This window comes from Tinamus guttatus, unplaced genomic scaffold, assembly GCF_059628265.1.
Source record: "Tinamus guttatus ecotype Peru unplaced genomic scaffold, ASM5962826v1 Tinamus_guttatus_pri_ptg000079l, whole genome shotgun sequence".
In the NCBI taxonomy this organism is placed as follows: Eukaryota; Metazoa; Chordata; class Aves; order Tinamiformes; family Tinamidae; genus Tinamus; species Tinamus guttatus.
In genome coordinates, this window is record NW_028288613.1 from 2,757,922 (window position 1) to 2,780,340 (window position 22,419).

Consider the following 22,419-nt stretch of genomic DNA (forward strand, 5'->3'; position numbering starts at 1 on the left):
AGCTGTTGCCCCTTTGCAGGGCACTTTTTATAAATTAGCCACACGTGCATGGACATTTGTGTCCAACGTGGCCGATACGGGGGCCCATGAGGAACGTCCGTCCTCGTTAGCCCTCCAAGCCTGGAGGCATGGGCAGGTTATGGTGACAGCCAGGCCATTGCTCAAAGCCTCCTTTTGGGAGCGCAAATTCACATTCCACTGCTGACTTTGCATGGCGAGGTTTAAATAAGACATGAAAACATGTGTGAGACCCCTGGAAGAGCCAAAGCTACTTTCCCTCCGGATATATCGAATTGGGAGCTGGAAGTGCGAAGCCGGCAGCTCGTGGCTTGAGCGCTGGCTCTTCTCCTCGCTGGTTCGGGCGCTCCTTCTTACACGCTTCTTCCTTCTCTTTGCAGGATCGCCAGGGCCGTTATGCGCTCCAACTCCTCTGATTTCGCCTGAGTTCTTGGGGGGCTGCTTTGCTTCTTGGATCAGGAAGTTACAAAATACCACCGAGAATGGCACTTGTGGATAAACACAAAGTCAAGCGACAGCGACTGGACCGAATTTGTGAAGGTAGGAGGGAGAATGTTCCTCTGTTTCCCGAAAAGTTGATAGACTAAGCGAGAAAACCTACTTTTTCCTCTTTTTTTTTACCACACTTAGTATAATAAGATCTAGATCCATAACCAGGTCCTTGTCTTCTCTGTTGGCCCTAATGTAATCACATTGATGTTGAAACATTGGCAAATGGTATATTGGTTTCTTTGTTAAAGGCCACCTATAGAACATGATTCTTGTTTAATTATCAAGTCTTGCCATTTCACACTAGTTACTGCTGAAATAATTTAGCCAGTCCCAATTTAAAACCGTTTATTCTGTCTCGATAAACAAGCCCAGTTTTGTTAAATGTGCCACTTCTGGAGGTCTCTGGTGAGGAGGCCATGTTCAAAATGGCAACGAGCGGTTCCCACCATCCCTCCTGGAGGGTTTTCAGCTCGGGCATCTCCAGCTCCACGGCGAGGAGCAGTGGACACGAGCTCCTATTGCTCTTGTCCAGAGCCCCAGTGCAGTGTGTGTGTAACCGAATTAGCAAAGTCTAAGCAGTTGGGGTAGACCCAAGTGTCCTGGACTTCAGATGCAGCTGCCCGTGCTCCTCCCCGAGTTCAGGTTCAGCTGCCTTCTCGGGGAAGCACTGAGATCTCCTTCCATCAGAATCATTTGTTCACTCAGCGTCAAAGCAGATGATCTCCCATAACCTGGCTGTCATTGTATGTTAAATAGATGGAAAATTGAAGAGCAGCTGTTGAAGTATTTCCGAAGATTTGAGGAAAATGGTTAGGAAAGCATCTTCTCTTTCATTGGTACATGCGTGGCAGATTTGCTGTGAATCAGTCTTTATTAATAGCACTTTCTGTATACAGTGCAGGCAGCTTTTACCTTCTCCTTGCTGGGCTTTGCAGCAGCAGGACAGTCTGTACTTGACCTTTTCCTGTTGCAGCTTCCCATAGCGCAAGTTAATCCTGAGGGAAAGCAAGTGATGGCCAGGACCAGAAGTTGTGCTTTGCAAGTTAGAGCAAAATGTTTGCGTTCTGCGCTGATCTTTAAGCGTTGTGTCTTGCTCTGGCACTCCATAGCAGAACTCCCTTCACCACTTCTTTAAGCTTGGCAGGAGTTGTTTAGTTTCTGAGTGATGAGGACGATCCTTGTGGTCTCCTTCCACTCCTGCCAGGGCAGAGCTGGGATGTGCTGCCCTGCTAATTTTGGAGGGGGAGGCAAAGCAGGGAAGGGTGAGAAGTTAGGAAGGGACAGGCAGGGAACATCAGCGTGGAGCTGCACGTTTCTCCTTTTGAATATCATAAACACTCAGGTGTAGTACTCTATCTCATCTTCAAAATTTGCTTTGAACCTGACTTAAAAGAGCTGTGTCAGCTGAGCATGGGATTTTCAAAAGCCGCCTTCCCGGTTTGATGTTTACTATCAGATGTAGTTGCTGAGCGTACAAGAAATTCAAAAGGATCATACGGCAGACCTGCTAACGGAGCTTTAGATGTGATTGAAGTTTAGATTATTTTCCTCTGATATATGAGCTTTTTTTCTTCTTTCTTGGCCAAGAGATAGTCATTTTTAATCTGTAAATGTGCATTAGACATAACTTTTTAAAATACATTTTGTCATTTGCTAGCTGCTCTGTGATTTGATTTAAATGATGGGACTCACTGTTATAAGACACTGTTGTGTTGTATTTACAGGCGGCGAATCAGAACTGACTGTAAGCAGCATTGTAAAAATTAGCTTGAAAAATGCAAAGAGCACGGGATTTTCCCAAATCCTAGGCTCGTAGGATTGCAGAATACTGCACTGGCATTTCTCAGCTTAACCAGTTACTCTCTTCTTAATATATAGTTAGAACATCTTTATAGGGCATCGTCTCTCTCTGCAAGCAGTTTTGAGCACCTAAGCCCTTTGGGTCAGGCAAGAGATTTTGCTCTTGAGTAGGACCAAGATGCAGAGTTGAGGGGATTAGGAAATCTTAGGGCAGCAGAGATACTATTACCTGCAGTGAGGACATTTAGAGCAGTTAAGAACAAATGAGGTGTCTGATGCCCATCAGCATGAAGTGAGGTCCAAGGGAGCTCAGCATGTTCTTGGTTTATCCTCTTCTTTCTTTTTGGGTTGTTGCAGACAGCTGGGGATTGCATGGGTGGAAATATCAGCATGCGTCCAGTGAAGGAACGACCAGGACTCATGCAAACAAATAGTGTGTACTGGATTATGTAATTTCTGTCTGTGTAATCTTGTCTAATTACATAGTGTAAACACATAGGGTTAAAACACGCTTTGGAGGTGGAGCTGCTGTATTGAGAGTGGTCCAGCACCCCTTATTTGAAATCCTGATCTTGTTGGCTTTTAATTTTGCCATGCCTTGCATTTATCTGAGCTAAAATTTTCAATTTTCTACTGAGTTTTTACCTTAGGCTGGAAAAAAAAAAAATAAAGCTCCATCAAAAGCTGTAGAACGGCTCAGCCCTGTCCGTAAGCTGGCGATGGAGAGGGATGCGGACACCGGTACAGACACGCGCGTTGTGCTGTGCTTTGAGGACAGCACAACACAGAGCTGGTGACTGTTTGTTTTGGAAGTCGTGCGGCCCCCTCGGTTTGGAAAATGGGTCTAACTGTTCCAATAAAGCTGCTGTGGTGGCAGGAGTGTGCCTGTTATTGTTCGCAAATTTTGGCCAATTTAGAAGCTTTTGAAAGAAATTGAGTTAGCGCTTGTTCCCGTTAGCCACTTGTCTGGCAGCTCCGTTTTCCTCCGGAGAAGGATGGGGATGAGGATGGGAAGGAGTGAATGCGAGGAAGGTGGTGGGACCAAGAGCAGCCAAGGTGGGTGAGATGGCACAAAGATGAACTGGTTCCCCCAGGAGCTGCATCCCTCCCTGCGGATCCGTGCCCCGGGAATGCTGCCCGATTTTAAAAGCTTCCATAAATACCTCCCCATGATGTACTGGGCAGCTAGGAAGGTGGTTGTCACTCCATTCCCATGTTCCCCCCTTTATTTTCTGACCAGACAGCTTTGGAAAGCTGCTGCCTCCAATTCTTGTTCCTCCGTATAGTTTAATACTGACCAGAATTAGTATGTTTAATATTGGGTGGAGCAATTTTCTTCCATTCTTGCAAGTCTGAATGCAAAGTAGCATCTGATAATACTTATTTTTACTGCTTAGAAATGGGATCCTGTTATCTCAGGAAGTTCTTATCACCACTAGTCATTTGATGAGAAACAATGAGTTAAAGATGGTATCAAGTGTGGAAGAAACTACTTATCCTGGGGAAAAATTGCATATTTAGAATAAATATAGACCTTTCTTTTTTTAGTGGACCTGAGTTTGCTTTGTTCCACGAGTATAAAACACAACAGAAGGATTTCCCCCTGCAATAAATGTTTTTATAATCTCTTCTTTTTTTAAGTTTCCACCTCAAAGGACATAAGCCATCAGGCTTTAAGGAAGGCTTGCTTGCCGCGTTTTGCCTGGAGAAAAGGGGAAGTTGGCCTGTCAGATCGGCTGCCGCTCTGCCCTGCGCTGATTTACACTAATTGAACATCCAACTGTCGGCTCCTGCCGTTCAGCTGCTCCGCGGAGCCCCCGCGACGTTCACGGGCCGGAGCGGAGGGTTTCGGCATCGCTCCGGGTCTGCGCGGGCGCCGGGCTGTGCTCTGGTTTGCACCCATCGAGGGCCACGCGGGTAGTTCTGTGTGGACTCGTTGTGTGTCGTGTGTCCCCTGGGACGTGCCACCTGTGACAAGGTTTAGGACTGGAGCCAGATCCGAAGGCATCCTGACCAAATGCCCCAGGCTTCCATGTAAAATGCGAGGCACACGCGGATGAGATTACAGAAAAAGTATCCCTGAATTTGGTATGGAAATGCTTTTATTAGGTGATTCGGGCTATTACGAAGAGCAGCACTACTTTCCCTGAGACCTGCTTCCTCTATACGTATAAGGAGAAAAAGCAAGAGCCTCTTTTGTGTTCTCTGAGCATTTAAACCCACATTTATGGCATCTTAATATGTGTCTCACCGCTAATCCGCTTTGTGTTTCTCCATTTTCCCTTGCTTTAAGACAAGGTTCCATTTAACAAGCATTATAACTTCATGCCATTAATTAAGCAACAATTACAGCTGATGACTTCCATACCATCAACTTAATTTTCATCCTTAGTACATTTCCCATTTAAATTAACCAGGTACAGATTAATACGTTGCCATCGTATCTGTGGCTTTTCTCCCTATTCCAAGATTTGCATTTAAAGATTGCTAATAAAAATGCATTTAAAGATTGCTAAGGAAAATAGCGACACCCCCAGAAAATGCATCCAGGCTCCCGTCCTGGGCGGCAGATGCGGAGGGTGGGAATGATCCTGCCTCTCCACAACGCCAGCGAGAGCCGAGACACAACTCCCCAATTAGATACTTCTGGAGGGAAGACGTTTGGATCTCGACCAGATTTTCAGATTTGAGTCTGACTCTTACCGAATATTTGCTAGCAAATATTTTGACAGAAGAGGGGCATCTGGCTATACTAAAATAAAGCTGCAGAGAAACACACTACACAACTTTCTTTCATATTTTTCAGTATCTGTGAACAGATGTAGTGGATTTAAGTGCCAAAACAGGAAGGTTTTCATTATGTGCTTTATATCTTTCTTCAAAGAGCAAGTTTTCTAGAGCTGGATGCCTATTTTTGTTGCATTAAACTTAATGAGGATTGATCATTTCTTGCTTGACACTTTTATGTAGACCATTACAGTAATAATTTGTTTTATCTTTCCTTAGGCTGTCTTACTAGTTAAAAGAAGTACAAAATAGCAAAAAAAAGTTCTCTACTGCCATCTAGCACCCCAAAAATGATTAATAAACAGTTCTGCTTCACAAAATTTGCTGTAGTTACAGGCAAGCATCCAGTTTTGCATGGGAAGAGTGTCAGCCCAGTTAATAGTAGTAGTTATTGGGTCAGTGAATGCAGTTCAACAAGTCAAACGTGTGGCTCCGCGTCAGGATTGCCCTTCCTATTCCCTTGTCCTGGGCCTGTGTCTGCCCCGTTATGTCACAATCCCACGGAAATATCGATGGAATCATTTTGGGCTGGGAGAGCATCCGTTTGGGGACAAGGCAGGCCTGTATGGGGCCGGCCACCTTCGGCTTCGTGGACCTTGGGATTATGTCACTTTAGGCAAGAAAATCCGTGAATCTGCCTTTTGGAGCTCAGATAGTGTTTCCTCCTGTTGGATTTGGCTATGTTGAGTCTGAAAATGAAGTAGGCTCTGGAGCATCAGCAGGGGAGCAGGGGAGAGAGCCCCGGGCCCCAGTCTCTCCCCTCGGGACCATGGTGTGGCCTCGTGATGAATTATTTTTTATTCCAGCCCAGACGTGCATGGGAGAGTTCAGAATTACAACATATACTCACTTCATGATGGCTTTCTCTCCAGCTTTCTGGGACAGATGTAATTCCTGTGTTTTTCATTACAAGTGCTACTTAAATCTTGATCCTGCACTCTTATTAAAAGCGGTGAGCTTTGACCTCAAGGCTGATGCCCAGGTTTGGAGACCAGGTGCATGATGTGATTTCTAGAGGATTATTTTTAAGAGCATTCATGAATTAGATCTTTGCAAATAGTTGCAGGATGTGTCCAATGAACCTTGCGTACTGGCTTTTTGACTGATTTTTGTTCTGTAGTCCTTGAAAGTCCATACTTTTCTGCTAGAGCAATACATCTGGTATTTTTAGTATTCCTTTGTGAGAATTTCACATTACTTCTGCTAACTTTTATAGGAGCCTTCCAGGCAACCTTGTGACTGATGCTTCAAGAGCCTATAGTGCTCCTACTAGCACTTCCAAGCTGCGATCTCTGATTTTAAGTGTATTTTGCCACGGTTTTGTTATTGGGCGGTTGCTTTTTGCCCATCAAGGCAAGATCTTGCAGCACGGCGAGATGGAGCAGGAAGGAGACAACGTAGCCCGTTCCAGTGCCCGCAATGCGTGTGAGCCAGCGCTCACTGTAAATTTATATCCCCGTATCGGGGGCTTGAGTAACAAATGGACGCAGGCTTTTAATTTTCTCTTCAAAGCAGTGAAAATCTGCAGTGAGGGGAGGCAGAGGGTGTCCAGCAAGAGGCTGCCCGTAGCGGCTTGGTGGTGATGGCCTGTCCGGTGACGCTGCCCGCGTTTGGAGATCAGCCTGAGCATGTGGCACGCGGTCACACGCTGAGTGCTCTCAGATGCCGCTGCCTTCCCTTGATTACTGCAAATGATTCCTGCACAATCCTGCTAATTTTCTCTTTGTGCTCCTCTCATTCTGGGAGGCTGTTGCAAAGTCCGTCTATGCAGTGTGCTCTTTACTGCGGCAAATGATGTTTTGCCGAGCCAAATTTTAGCAAATGCAGCATTTTCCAAGGATTTGGACCATTTCCTTTCTGCTTTTCTTCCCCCAATTTATTTCATTTTTTATTTTTTTCCAAATTTGTGTGTGCACAGGGCTGTGGGAGTTACCAGCACAAGGACACATGGACCTGCCGAGTGCAGGGAACAGCAGCATTTACCCTCCACTAACTTTCTGCTGCTTTTTACCCCTCCAACTGAGAACATATTACCAAAAATGGTTAATTTTAACAACATCTGAAGAGAGTGGATGCTTATTATTATACCTGCTACATTAAAGGGGAAGCTGTGACTAAGAATTTAAACAATTTATTTGCTGACGGTAGCAGAGCTAAATATAAGAGATGAGTGTCCTGATGCCCGGGATCTCCGTTCACCCTAGATATATTGGTTCTGTAGAGGATTTTTCACTGGCATGGCTAGGATTTTTTTGCCTTTTGAGGGAAAATAGCCTTGCTAGTATTGATCTCAGAGGGAGGCAGAAAAATTCATCCAACGGATTTTGCCAGAAATGCCACTTGGCAGATTCGCTGTTGTTTCCGTTCCACTTCCCCTGGAAGGAAAATGACTTGGAAGAAGGCACCAACGATTTGCTATGCTTAAAGAAAAATATTTCATGTTTTCACTAGAAACATGGTTTAAATTTGTATTTGGGAAATATTTAAAATCAATAAAAAATAAAACTAAAAAAAAAAAAACATTTATTTACACAAAATAATTTTTCCGGAGCTTGTTTCTAAAATTTGGAATGAATTGGCTTAAATCAACCCGCCTCCTCATAGGTCAGTGCTATGGACACATGAGTAATGATTTTTACACAGCTGGGTTGCAGATTTAGCATCCTGATTTCTCATGACAGTTTTTATATGTAAAACAGGCTTTCTCTTCACTGCAATTTCCAGTACTGCAGAGGAAAAGAAACTTATTTCATATCCACCAAAACTTGTTTCCAGCCTGAGATTTTTGCCTTGTTTTTTTGTGATGGGCCCGACTGCCATCTTCTCCATCATTCTGTTTTCAGCACTAAAGCTCAACCCAGGTCTTGAGGTCAAGACTGTATTTTTCACATCATCCGAGTCCTTCAGGCGTTCACCTGCACGGGAAGAGTTAATTTGTTCCAATCAGGTCAGGGTGGATGGTGTAAGTCATCCATATGCATGAGTGTTCCTGGTGTCAGGTCTAACGCTGAGGTGTCCTGGCTCCCACCGAGCGGCTCACGCGCGATGGGGACGTTGGTGCAAGGACACATGGCTGCTGGGAGGAGTCCGGGCACGAAGGTGGCTGGAGAGGGCTCTGGTCCATCCCATGGTCCTGCCGGAGCCCGGACACGCACCGGAGCGGGGCAGTTGGGAGGCCACCACACATGAGGCTCATGGTTTGGGTGAGGTCTCCTTTGTGTGGGACCCAAGGGCTCATTAAGGCATTTTTTCAAGACACAGTAAAAGTTCAAAGCTTCCTTCCGCCTTCCCTTGCAGTTGTTTGAGATCAGCTTTTATTTCAATTTTTCTCTGACATCTTTTTTTCCATGGGTGCCCAGTAACTAAGAGGGTGGCTAAGGTCACTGATGATTTCTTTGCAAACAATGATGGAAGATGCTCTTGTTCAAGGGAGCAGTATTTTATTGTTTTTGTCATATACATTTTGGGTAGTTCTCTGCTGCTTCAGAACAAACAAATGGCACAGATCGTGCAGTATCCAGTTGGGAATACATTTTATTCTTTAGCAAAATGTTGTTGTAATAAAATGTTTTTGTTTGTTAAAATGTTCCCTACTTTATTTATAAGCCACAAATGTGTCTTCCCATTTCGACTCTCACGAAAGAAGAAATTTTTCCGATGTGCCTGAAGTTTGTTAGTTAATTCAATATGATGCCAATCAGATATTCTCCGAGAATTGCATAAATAATCTTTTGGGGCCCATGTTTCGTGTGTCTGTGTAATATCCAACATAATTTTAAAGCCTGTGGTTCTTGGAGATGCAATTGAAGGGGAGAATGTTGGAGGAGGATTTATCATATTTACCGCAATAAAGAAATTTAGGGATTACTAGAAGATCCTGTCAGTATTTGGGTCAGAAATATAGCCCAGAGGTATTAGTATGATAGGCAAGTATAAGCATTAGGCTGTATTAGTGATTTAGCTATCATAATAGCACAATGCTCGATCAAGTGATGGCCGGCGCTCTAACATTTATTGTGGATTAGCCCTGAAAAAGGCACAGGCTGTCCCAAAAACCGAGCCGAGACAAGGTGACTGTTGCTTCTTCCACGGATTCAGTCCCGGGATGCTCACATGGGAGAGGAAGACATTTTTTTGCAGCAGAAAAGGACAAATCTTTTCCTTCTGTCTCTCTCTCTTTTTTTAATTGAAAATGGAAAATGTTGCTAAATGCTTAGCAAAATAAGTAATGTTTGAACTATTCATATGTGAAAAGGGACGTGTGAGTGTGAGCAGCATATGACGATTTAAATGTGTGTTTTTGGGAGCCATTTCAATATCTCTTCTGAAAATATGTGGAAATCTTTATTATGTTTCCAAATAACTATTTTCTGTGGTGTGATTCCATCTAAAGTCTTTTGCATACTCCAAGTGTAAGAAAAGCTTAATCCGTATGAATATTGAAATGCTGCTAGATACAAATTGAGTTTTGTCTGATGTCTCTGAGTGTTTTTCCATCTCATAAACATGCATTTTTTTCTTTCCTAGAGGAAAGCGGGAGATAATAGGCAAAAGTCTCCTGCTCCTTTTTGCTTTGTAATACCAGGGCTTAGATCCTTTCATCCCCCCCTCCTTTTGCCTGACCTCTTCTAGGGTCTTAAAATTATACATTCCAGATTACACCTCCACAATTTTCTGTCCTGGGATGATGAAAGGATTTGCGTATTATGATAATAATGTAAAGACTCCTTTTGGAGCCTAGTTAGTAGAGCTAATTTGAAACTACGATGGAAAAATGTAATTTCCCAAGCAAATTACTATATTCATAAAGTGTTAAACAGATACCTAACTAATTTCTAATCGCTTTTGCCGTCTTGAGTATCTTCCGCCGGCCTTTTTTTAGGCCGGCCTGCTTGTTCCCGTTTAATTTGTCCTTAGCTGTGTGCAGTGGATTAGCATTTCATCAGAGTGGATTAAGATTGATCTGACACTGAAGCTTTCTTGTGTGTGTGCGCGTGTGCGTGGGCGCCCGTTCCGTCGGCTCCGCCGGCTCCCGAGGCGTCACGGTGCCGGCTGGGACAGCGAATTTACGGGAAAGAGGGCAAGGGAGAGAGATGAAAAATGGATAAAAATAACATGCAAAAAAAAAAAAAAAAGATTCCCAATGGGCGAGCGGGTATTGAGGTTGCTGGCAGGGTCGGAGCGGGAGATTTCATCGGGCTGAAATGATGTCACATGGAACAAAGGCTTTAGAGGTTTTATTTAGCTCCTAATCCTCACACACTGCTGGGCCAGTTGTCCATGTGAGCAAACTGTCCCGAGCAGGAAAGGATAAAGCATCTGGATTAAGCGCGGCGGCTCTCCTCCGTGGTGCATCGCGCAGAAAAGCTCCCTCCCGCCGCCGCTCGGGAGCCAGACCGGGTTACAGCGGCTCCTGCGCGCTTGGTCTCCTAAAGTTTCGGGGAATTAATAATTCAGGTGACGCTCTGAAAGACAAAACCGCCGAGCGGTTGTTTGCGAAGGCCGAGAAGGGCTCGGGAGCTCCTTTGGATGCATGTGAGAGCCGACGAGCCGAGCGAGGCGCCTCCTCTCGCGGGTGCGGGCGGCGGGACGTAGCTGCGCCGCGATGCCGATCCCCAGCAAGCCCAGCAACATCGGCCGCTCGCAGAGCTGGGACGCGGCCGGCTGGTACGACGGCAACTGGGAGAGCGAAAATGCCTTTGAGTACCAGCGAGCGCCGGGGAGGAGGAACTCGCTGAGCTACGGCGGCGAAGGCGGGTGGTACGAGCAGCCCAACCACCGGCCCAACGATATCATCTTGCAGGGAGGCGCGGAGCTGAAGCAGGAGGCGTATCCGTACCAGGAACCCGTTTTCCACCAGGGCCCCGTGCGGAAGGGCTCGGTGCCGGACTTCTCCTACTACGAGAGGCAGGCTGCCATGTCCGGGCGCAGCTCCCTGCCGCCTCAGGACTACTACAGCGAGCCGGCCTTGGCGGCCCGGTCGCCTAAAGACCCCCGCTACTACCGGGAGCACGTGGCGGGGCGGCCGCCGCCGAGCTACGGGGCGCCCGGCGGCCGGCTCTCGTGGGAGCCGCTGCAGGGCCGCGCGGCCGCCCCGCACGAGGCGAGCCGCGCGTACCGCGAGCCCAAGGGGGTGGCCGAAGGGCAGAGGCTGCGCAGCAGGGACGCGTCCCCCGCGCGCTACGGCGCCGAGCCCCCCGGCCCCCGCTACGCGGCCGAGGCGCCCGCCTTCCCCGGCAGGCCCGTCTACAACGACGCGGCCGAAAGAGCCATGGAGGCGGCGGCGGGCAGGCAGACGGCGCCGACCTGCCTGGTGGTGGATCCCGGCGCCGCCGTCGCTGCCGACGGGAACGTGGGCGCAGCGGCAGTGACACGGGGCTACGGGCCGGGCAGGGACGGCACCAAAGTCCCGTACGACGGCTACGAAGCCGCCGTGACGCCTTCCCACGCGCAGATGCCCCTCGGCTTCCCCATGGCGGACGGCAAGAAGGCGTTTGACCCGGAGCTGCTCGCGCTGCTGCGCGCCGAAGGGGTGTCCGAGAGCACCGTGGCCGCCCTCCTGCAGCAAGGCTTCGACTCGCCCAACCTGCTCGCCATGATGGAGGAGAACGACATCAAGTCGGTGGCGCCGAACCTGGGGCAAGCCCGAGTGCTGTCGCGCGTGGCCCATAACTTCAAGGCGGAGATGCAGCTGCAGAGGCAGGAGAGGAAGAGCGGCGCCCTGCGCGCGCGGACCCGCTCCAACAGCTTCAGCCACCGCAGCGAGCTGCCCGGCGAGTACGGCGCGCTGCTGGACGGCGCCGCCGCGCAGCCGCCCTTCCAGCCGGGCTCGCCGAGGGTGGGCGACATCAACCGGCGGCCGTCGAGCGCGCCCACGCAGCACCTGCTGGAGACGGCCGCCTTCGGCCTGCCCGGCTCCGCGTACAGCGCTCCCCTCCCTTGCAATGTGCACCCTCGCACGCTGCCCGCCTACCCGGCCGCCTCCGGGCTGCCCATGGCGGCGGCGGCGCCGGCCACACCGCACGCCAGCCCCAGGACGGCCTATCCCACCACGTACACGGTGCCCATGGAGCTGATGAAGAGGGAGCGGACGGCGTCGCCGGCGCACAGCCCGCACGGCAGCCCGCAGCCGCTGCGCAAGCCGGGCGCCCCCGGCGAGCCCGCCCCGGCGCCCGCCGCCGCCGGCTTCGCCCCGCAGCCCTCGCCCTACCCCAAGCTGAGCCGCCGCACCGGGCCGCCCGTCATCGTCTCCACCATGGCGTCGCCGGAACCAAGTAATTCGCTAAGCGCGCCGAGCGCGGCCGGGGCGGTGCTCGCACGCGGTCAGATCTGCCGGGGTTTCGGGGTGGTATATTCGGCATTCCCCTGTTGAGGAAAGGAGGCGAGCGGGGTTTCTACATGGGACAGGGCCAAAGATGTTGGTTTTTGCCATGTGGCGAAAATCGGAATGTTTCATCCGCTCGGCTCACCTGGCTCGGCGGTTTATCAGGGAATCGTGGCACGATTAATCCTGCCGCTGCCTGTGCCGAGCGGGAGATTAGATACTGCGCTCGCTGAGCAATTAGGGCTGCGGCGCTTGCTGGGGATTGACTTTTCCCCGTTGTTATCAGGCACAAATACGTTGCTCGGAGGAAATGCTTAGCATTGTTTTGACTAAATTTATCAGATAGCTAATGGTGTTATTCCAGAATCGACTTACCTTTGGCCATACCTAAGCCTTTCCTTCTCCTTATTAATTTGCTGTTTTATCGGGCACATAAAATAAAACCCCCCTTGATTTGCTTTTGGAATTGCCTGCAAGTGCAGTGATAGGACTGTTAAAGTAATAGGCCTGTACTTAAAGCTAAAAGCCTGTCCTTAACCACGACAGCAATAAAAATGACTGGTTGCTCCTCTCCTTCCCTGTCTCCTCGGAAGGGTCCGGAAGGTCCTCGGCTCCCTTGCTGCAGGATGCGGAATCGGAGCGACCTTAGCTCAGTGCTTTGGGAAATCATGGAGAATGTATCCCCCCGCTAAGCAACCTACGAGGAATTGGGAAAATCGATTTTGGCTTGGCTTATTTCTTTAAAAAAAAAAGCCAAGCTTTGGATGTTTCCCCTGCAGTGCCCCTGGGAGCAGGGGCTTCTCTGGGTGCAGGGCAGCCGAGCTCGGTGCAAACACGGCGCGGACGTGGCGCTGTGCGAGCGCGCGTGCACCCAGCCTTAATAACAGGATACCATTTATAGGCATCGAAACGGTGCCAGGCCGGTGATGCCATTGCACAGGAATCTAAATAAAGAAAGATTTTGCGAGTGGAAATGATAAAGTTGTCAAAACGCAGACATTTGGCGCACCCCCTTGCCTTAGCTTTCCAGTTTCCTAGCGAGGAAGCAGAGGCCTCTTCTTTTACGGTTACGGATCCTGTGTGCAGTTTGTGCAACGTATTGATTTATAGAAAAGCACTTAAATATCAGGCCGCGTATTGTGTGTCGACATGCACCAGACGCCAAAGTAGCGCACCAGGCACTCTTTTTAAATAAACAGCTTCCCAAAGCCTGCTAGAAAACAGCAACAGCAACAGAAAAACCCTGGCGCGAGGCGGGCAGCGCAAAGATGTTAATTTATTGGCGGTGCATCTGGCTGAGGCGGTCGGTGGCCCTCAAGTGAGAGTCCTGCTGCAGCGGCTGCCCGGGAGCAACGTCCTCCTCCGAACCCGCCGCCCCGTCGCCTCCCGTCGGAGCCCGGGGCTGCATCCCCCCCAAAACTGCTCCGTGCCCGCAGCGTTTGCGGTGCTGCGGGGTCCTGCTCGCGGCTCCGGCGCTTCCCGGCTCCCCCTCCAGCCGGCTCATTTGCATGAGGATGACATTTGTTGCTCCAGTAATTTCATCTGATAATGGCCAGCTTGCAAAGCGGATCTGAAAACATATTCCTTAATTATGTGTTGCTAAGCAACGGGAGGGGTTGGCCATAATCACAGAAAGATTATCTGCTTGGCGAAGGCCCTGCAAGGTTTCGCTGAAGTGGAGGACCTGCAAAATCGCCCTTGCTTCGGTTTTTCCCCCCTTTTCCTTTCCCAAATAGCGCGCGACGTCCTTCTGCCTTTAAACATATATTTCTAAGCAGAAGCCAAGGTAGGATACGCTGCAAATGGAAGCGCAGGGATTAAAGGCTGAAGGTTTGGGCTTGGCTGGGCTGAGGGATTGTTTGTGCTTTTGATGAAAGCGTTCAGTTTATGACAGAAACCTGATAAATCCAGAACAACCCTATCAACCTGCGGGAAGCCAAGGGGTGAAGCACGAGGGCTCCACGTAGCCGCCAGGGAAATGCAGGGCACGGGAGCCAAAGCCGTGTGCGGTGGCGGGTGCTGCCCGGAGAGCTCCATGCCCGGCTCGTGCTGCATCCGTATCGTGGAAACAGAGGAGCAGCCGGTCAGCAAAGCGCAGAGCAAGCAGTGGTCAACGGTCAGGCTCTGCTTCCCCAAAGCGTTTTCCCATTCTATTGCTGATGCTTTTGTTAGGTCGCCCTGTTTCTGTTTTTTCCTTCCGACTTTTCAGTCTTGGAGCGGTTGGCTGGTGGATAACGAAGGTCTGTGGGAGCTGGGTGGGCTCTCCTGCAGAGTCGCTGCCGCTGGGGCGCTGGAAGGAGGAGCAGGGCTTCCTCCCAGCCGCGCTCCTTGGGTCACGGCTCCGCTCACACACACGCAGAGGGCCGCGGGTGTCCGTCCCGAGGTCCTCATCGTCCCGTGAAGGAGCGTCTTGGGATGCAGCCCAGGTAGATGTTGAAATGGTGCCGCTTGCTGCGCAGGGGAAGCCAGGCCAAGAGCCGCTGCCTTCCTGAGGTCTGTAATTCTCCCTGCTGTGTGGGAGCCTCATCTTCCCTTTATCGGCTTACGGCCCGGCCACGAGTGCTTTTCACCACGATTAGCTCAGCTCTGCTTACGCCCTTTAACGCTTCCCGGTGCCGCCGTTCCCGGGTGTTCCCTGGGCAAAGGCTCGCTGGAAATAAGCAGGCTGCTGGGGCAGTCCCCTGCGGCACGGCAGGGATCCGGGCGGGAATGCTGCATCCAGGGAGCTTGGGAGAGCCTCGGGAAGGCGCCGCTGAGCGTCGGACACCCAGGGAGCTCCCCCAGGCTCCCCTGGGCAGCAGAGGTGCCACCAGCGGGTCCCAAAGTGCCGCAGCTGCCCTGCGTGCGCGGGGAAATAGCAAGAGACGTCTGGAAATTACCTTAATAACGTGCTCACTGTGTTGGCCGTTACGTGTTTCCCTGATGGCAGGGAACACGCTCTTCACGGACTTCTTTCAAAGGCTGAAACACCCTTTTGTAATGGCTTTATCAAAAGCAATAGAAAGCGTCAAACTCATTCCAGTTGCAATTCATTGACTCGCGTGCCACGGCAATAAAAACGAATTTGGCCTGTCTGGGGAGTACATGTTGTCAGATGCACAAGTGTTGTCATCTTCAATTTGCGCTTCCCTTTCGCCCTGTGTCTGTAGGTCTCTATCATTGTTAGGACTTTCATATATCCAGATCATTTTCTGCCTATATTTGCCGACAGTTTTTTTAGGTTTCTCCTAAGTAGTTTCCATAGCTACAAACATAAAGTGTTCACAGAGGGGAGAAAATTTAAAGGTTTCTGATCATTATTGTATTAAACTTTTTTCTTCTCCTTGTCTTTCTCATAGCATTCAGCTGCAGACAGGTTTAATGAAAATGCTGCACCCCTGGATTGCATGTTATTTTTAAAAGAGAAGTAGGTGCTCAGATGAATCCTTAAAAAGCAGAGCACCAAAATCATTAAGCCCCTGATTTAAAATAAATGCTGCAGACGTAGGACACATATTAGTAAGGTTTATATATAGCAACTGGCAGACTAGCTTTTGACTTTTGCACCTAAATAAAACCTGACATTAACAGTCTTCCCCTGGCTTTTGCTAAAGAAAGCTGATTTATAATCGCTCTGCCTGCCCTGGCTCATGCTTGTTGAAGACGTGCTAACGTGCTGGCGTTTTTTTGCCATACACATTATTTTTCCTAAGCAGTGTTAGTTTTAGCTTCCCCGAAGCCTGGGCAGCGTCACTGCCTTGCCCAGGTAATGCAGAAGGCCTCGATGTTGCCACGTTTGCTGGCCATAAATGTTGTTTTCTGCCTCTCTGGTGTCCCCGTCTCCTCCCTGCGTTACCGTTGGGGCCTTCGCCCTTGTCCAGAAGGGACTTGGTTGGGTTATGAAGCTCTTTGCTAGGTTGGCCGTGCAACTTGCCCTAGAATAGCGGTTCCAATTAATATTCCAAACATACCTTGATGAAGATGTGCCGTGGAAGAGAGAAGGGGGTGCGGAGAGCTTGCCCGTGTCCACGCTGTCCTGGTGGGAAGAGGGCCGGGAGCTGTCCCAGCTGGTGGCAGCTGCCACCCACCGTGATGGCAAGTGATCCCCGGCCTTGAATTCCTGCTCACATCCAGTGCATCTGAGCAAGAGGGGAAGCAGCCCCTTCCCACCCCCTGTTCTGTTTATTTTTCTTGCAAAAGAACAGTCAAGTAAATGAGTATTTCTCATTTGGGGGGAATTGCTCTATGCCACGGACAAGGGGTTTCCGAACTGCAACAGGGAGTGAAGAGCGTGCTGTTGTGATTCCATCTAAATAAATGCTACTTCTGCCTTTGAGTTCAATAGACACACGATTTTACTCCTGCAAAAGCGATCAGCTCCATAAAACTTACTTTTATTGCATTTCTTAAAATTAGATCTACAAAACCAATGCTTTCTTTAAGCAAGAGAAGCTGTAAATTTCATGCATTAAATGCCTGTGCATTATTAAAAATAATAGGTTATATTCGTCAAATGGATAACGAGTAGGTTTCTTCCTCTGTTTTTCAGTATTTTAATGAGTACAGGAAATGTTTGCTATTTCTTTGCTTTCAGATTTTACCAAGGAGCGCTGGAGGTAATTGTCAATATTCCAAACATGTATCAATATTTCATGAAGTGCTGTTTTCCCCTGTACATTTAGGAGTTGGGTTATTAGCACAAGAATTGCTATTAACATTCTCAAGCAGAGCATAAAAAGGAATTCCGCTTGGTAAGGGGAAGTTCATGGCTGAGGATTTCTGAAACAAAACTACACTAGAAAAAGGGCTCACACGCAAAATAAATATCAAAAGTCTTGCTGGTGTTCAAATACTGCGTGTTAAATCAGTTAGAGGGCTCCTTGCTGGCGTTCTGGTCTTGCCGTTTGGCCACACAAAGGCCAGAACTGTTTCTTGTTTCTGCAACGGGGCAGTTTTAAAGCAATTTAACCCAAATTTTCCTCTCCGGAGTCCTCTTGACCTCCCTGGGCCTGTTTGCAGGAGGCAGCTGCCCACACAGGGAATCCGTCGCCCTGTTTGGCCCCGTGCCCGGCTCTCTTAGCACAAATTGGGGTGTATCTTACAGAGATCCTATATCCATCCAGGTCAGGCTCTGGAAAAAAAATCCACCTTTGTTAAGACCAGCAAATTAAATGATGTTGAATTATTAAAGCTCAAATTACTTTTAGAAGTTGTGCTGTTCTGTCCTGATGTTGCTTTTCGGCTAGTTTTGCATTTAAAATAGACGGGTGAGCTCGACTTTGGCTCGCGCTCCTGGCTCTTTGTTAGGAACTATTGTTCTGCCTTGGATGCCTGCCACTTAAAAGAGTGTTTTATTTGTACATACGTTAAAATGTTGCTATTTGCCTTGGTTTTGGTATTTAAATTTTACATGGAATCATAATATTCCCATTCTCATTGTGATTTGGTTACTTAGCAGAGCTTTATTTCACTCAGATGTGTCTGATTGGCCCTTGCTTCAATTAAGGAAAAATTCAGCCAGTTCTTCTAGCTCCTTGCAATGCTTAGAAGGAAAAAATGACCTGAAGATGGAGATGATCCATAGGTAGGAACTTGTTTTGCTGTAGATGGGGCACAAAGCAGTGGGACCTGGGGTATCCCTTTGGCCACGTTGGGGGTAAATGTCGGATTAATGACGCTCTGGGCTGCATGAAGCCAAAGAGGGGCCCTTGTGACAGCTGGTTGTGCTACGAATCGTGGTCGTGGCTGAGGAGACGGTGAGAGACAAGGTGGTGCCAAGGGCTGCAAACAGAGGCATTGCTAGATCCAATGCTTGACACCGAGTCAAGTGTATGTGCCGGGGACCCCCGTTTTAGGGTTTCTGTTAGCTTTTTCTCGCGGGTGTGTAGAGCTACGTGCTTCGTGTGGTTGTTTCCGTGTGGTTGCAGGGAAATGCGGGTTCGAACCCATCCAAAACCTGCAGCACCCGCCGGCGGCAACGCGCGCACCCCGAATGTGCCGACGCGGTGCTGCCGTCGAGCCCCGCTCGCCTCAGCGGCCGTCCCGGAGGTCCTCCCTTTGCCATGTCGCACACGGGGAGCTCGGCTTTCCCGGTCTCCTCTCGCCTTTCCGCAGGCTGCGCTCCCAGCCGCATTCCCGCTGCATCCTGGTGGCTCCGCGGTGGAAGGGAGCAGGCCCTGCCGGCAAGGAGCTCACACAGCCCCCGAGAGCCACGGCTTCGGGTTCAGTTACAGTAAAGGCATCTTAACTCCCCCCCTGGAATGCATCCACGGCCTCTTTTCCCTCTTGGCCAGACTTCTTTGCTCGGGAGAAGGATCGATATGTTGGTTTTCTGCTACAGCCAAGAAGGGTGTTCTCCGCTTGCCTTCCTGCGGTGTGATTCATGGCAGGTCGTTCGGAGACGCGGCACAGCCGCCTTTCCCCCGGGATTTCCCCAGCCCAAGCCTTTCCATAGGTGATGCTCAGTCCTCCCAGCGCAGTGGGTCTCGCTGGGTGCTGCTCCTCGAATCCCTTACGCTGCAGCTGGGCTCACGGTTGCACTTAGCTCCGCGGATGCTGCTCACGCCCGGTAGTTGCCAGGGCTTTGGGAGGAGCAGCTGGGCTGGTGGAGCCTCTTTCTGCTCCCCCGTAGCCCCACGGGCTGCAGTTTTTGCTGGCTCACCGCCTTGGCCGCCACATGCAGCACGGTCGCCCTCTCGGAGAGCTTCAGATCCACCCCTGGCTGGACCCGGTGTTGCGGAGGTCACTTTTCTGCTGGATTCCTCTCTGAGAAAAATGGTTGGGAGAAATAAATATCACTTTGTGCTGGGCTTTAGTGCTTTATGCTTACTGGGCTTTGAGCCTGGGAGGATTTAAAAGTCATCAACATGCTTTAAGGGAAAGTTGTAGCGAGGAAGAGGAGGTGGAGGGTTGTTCCAGCCAGCTGTTGTGATTTGGGAAAACGCTCGTCCTGACCAATGGAAAGGAGACGGAGATGGAGACAGGGAGGCAGCCAGCACCGAGCCGGCTACGCCCAGGGAGAGGCTCGATGAGGAACTCCATCTGCAGGGGTGCATCATTTCCTTGCTATTAAAACATTAATACATGCAAATCTTTTCTAGCGTAGCTGCATTTTTTTGTTAATGGGCATTGTCCTTAGCGTGCACTGCGCTGATATAGTGCCGTCCTGCACAGCCTGGGGACGTGTCCTCGCTCGGCTGTGCCACACACAAGTGCCCGGGCTTGCAGAAAAGGTCCCTGCATCTCCTAGGCCTTGCAGACAGCGCCGAGCAGGCGTGTGGGGCTTGGGGGTTCACAGGGAAGCACCTCAGGAACCTTCTTCCACATTTCGTTCTGGGATGCAAAACACATTTGCCAGGCAGCTGAGCCCAATGCAAAGAGCTTCTTCCTTTGACCATTGCTTTGCCAGCAGCTTTGCCGATGCTCAGACCACAACTATTTTGGGTGGAACATTTGCTCCCCGCTTTTCTAGAGAGCTCGGGCTCAGGCGTGAGGAACGGAGTCTTTTCACTAGCCACAGCTGGTTTGAATGAGCTCCACGCTGAACTCATTGATCCCAGGCATTTCTAATGGGAATCAGAAGGAAGTAGCAACCGGCTTTGTGTTTTTGTGCCTCTTGGGGCAGAAAGAGTGAAATGGTCCAAAGTTGGCCAAATACTTGCATCTAGCGGTACCCGAGTTAGACCGTTGGGTGCTCATGCTGGCAGCTGGTGTGGGTCCCCACTTCAATGCAATGAAGGATTGGATTGAATCCAGTGGCCCAGGAGGAGGATCCACAAGGAGGTCACCGTCCTTGTGGCCAAGGAGGAGGAGATGTCCCACCAGGAGAAAAAGTCCCCCCGGCTGCTGCGGACCACACAGCTGGACAGCTCTAGAGCAGATCTGCTGCACTCATCCACTGAGAGCTTGGAGAGGAGGGGAGGCCTTCAAGAGCTGTGGCCCTTGTGTTGTGTAAGCCCTATGGTGTAAGACAAGATCATCTTAACCCATCCGTGGCCATTGGCTAACCTTTGAACACAACATCAAGAGGGATCTTCAAAACTCTCTCTCAAGATGGAGTTTCTTCCCAAGAGTCACAAAATAGATGGAGAAACCTCAGGAAGTCACCTCCAAACCTGTTGCCTTAGTTGCTCTTAGGCTTCTTTTAGGTGATCATTGTTTAGAGCTTTAGACAAATAGCTAGCACATTTACCAAGGATCACCTTTGATTTTTCCTCTGCTGGAAAAGGGAAACAAACAGAAACACAAAGCAAGAACAACAGGTCAAGGAAGGAGAGCTGCTTGTTGGGCTCCCAACCGGAGTGAGCGCAGGAAAACTTGCTGGAGGTAATGGAAGTAACACAGGAAACATCTTCAAGGTAATCATAATCATGAAGCCAGCTCTGTCTTCTTGGGTATTCTTAAGAAAAAGAGCTGGTTGTGAGAATATTTAAGGTTAATTTTGCAATATGAAGCTTTTCCTTGTATGATAAGAGGTATTAATTAGAGGACTAGTGACCCTGAGCCCTGTACAATTCAGCACCTGGGTGTTTGTGGGGTGAACACGGCCCTGCTCAGCAGCGTGTGGCTCTTGCTGCTGCCCAACGGGTGGGTTTGTGTCACGAGGACAAAGTGTTTGGGAGGCTGTAGAGGAAAAGCATCACACAGGATCTTGGTTGGTGCCGAAGCCTTCCTTTTTGGGATCCCAGTCAGGGATATGTGTAATCTGTGTGATGGAATGAATGTATAAATATAGAGATAGGGTACAGGGCATCAGCTTCTGTCTCTGCCAACTGTTGCTACTACAGGAAGGTTTGTCAGGTTTGTGGAAACTCCACTACAGGGCTGGAAAGAAAAGAACAGAAAAAAAGAAAGGGAAAGGGAAAGGGAAAGGGAAAGGGAAAGGGAAAGGGAAAGGGAAAGGGAAAGGGAAAGGGAGAGGAGTGGGAAAGGGAAAGGCAAGGAAAAGGAAGGGAAGGGAAGGAAAAAGGAAAGGAAAGGAAAGGAAAAGAAAAGAAAAGAAAAGAAAAGAAAAGAAAAGAAAAGAAAAGAAAAGAAAAGAAAAGAAAAGAAAAGAAAAGAAAAGAAAAGAAAAGAAAAGAAAAGAAAAGAAAAGAGAAAAGAAAAGAAAAGAAAAGAAAAGAAAAGAAAAGAAAAGAAAAGAAAAGAAAAGAAAAGAAAAGAAGAAATAGCATCTGGCTGGTTCATTATGCCATATCTTGTCCTTTTGGAGGGCTCGTGTCACAATTTGAAAATTGCTAAAATCTAGTTTTTGTATGTTAATTGAGAGTAAGCATAGAGTATATAACTAGAGCTCTTAGGTTGAGAGGTGATAAATTTTATGGAAGCAATAAAATATAGAAAACCATTAGGGGGAAATGGCTTACTACAGTGATGTAGTTCAGTGTGATTTATAGCTTTGTGACTGTAGGCAAATCTGAAATATTTTCACCATCTTCAGTATACATGATTAAATAAATCTATAGCCTGGGCTTACCTACATCAGAATAGACTTTCTTGTCTGTGACAGTGAAGAGACGTGGAAACGAAGACGTTTTCTGCCCGTTATACTGTAAGGTCCTTTAAAGGGCGGTTTGGGTGCAGTTGGGGTTCTGATCTCCGCGTGTGCCCCGCGGACGTGGGTCAGGGCTGGGGGTTACGGCCCAGCGGCCCCTCGCATGCGCGGGAGAAGACACCTGAAATGCAGATTATTGACCAAACTCCAGGGCAGGACAGAGGGAAAATGAGGATTTGTGCATTAGTGCTCCATTCCAGCGTCCTGCCCTCACCTCTTTAATTTCGATTGCTTTGGGAGGACGAATGCGTCGGAGCGATGGCTGCAGCTCGGGGAGCTGCAGGGCGACACGTGTCCTTCTGCAGGACCTTCTGCGGCGACGGGCGAGGAGGAGGAGGCAGCCAAGCTGCAGAGGAAGGAGCGGTGGCAGCGCACAGGGAGCACCAGTGCTTGGAATCCACAAAGCAAAGCGGGCCAGTGTGTTGCATAGATTAATGAAGATGAAATGTGCTGTATAAATACATCA

The 22,419-nt window shown here is 49.3% G+C and overlaps 1 protein-coding gene across 2 annotated transcripts in view; it reads left to right on the forward strand.

Moving 5' to 3' along the window:
- Positions 1-398: 398 nt before the first annotated feature.
- The window catches only part of CTBP2 (C-terminal binding protein 2), a 30,716-nt gene continuing 8,695 nt past the window's right edge, over positions 399-22,419 (forward strand). Inside the window, exon 1 of one of the 2 annotated variants that reach the window (XM_088520055.1) lies at positions 399-558. In XM_088520055.1, the coding sequence (XP_088376181.1) occupies positions 501-558 (58 nt within the window). In that variant the 5' untranslated portion in view covers positions 399-500. Of the gene's footprint in view, positions 559-10,702; positions 12,372-22,419 lie in introns of those variants that run through there. The other variant, XM_088520054.1, reaches the window with a different exon arrangement.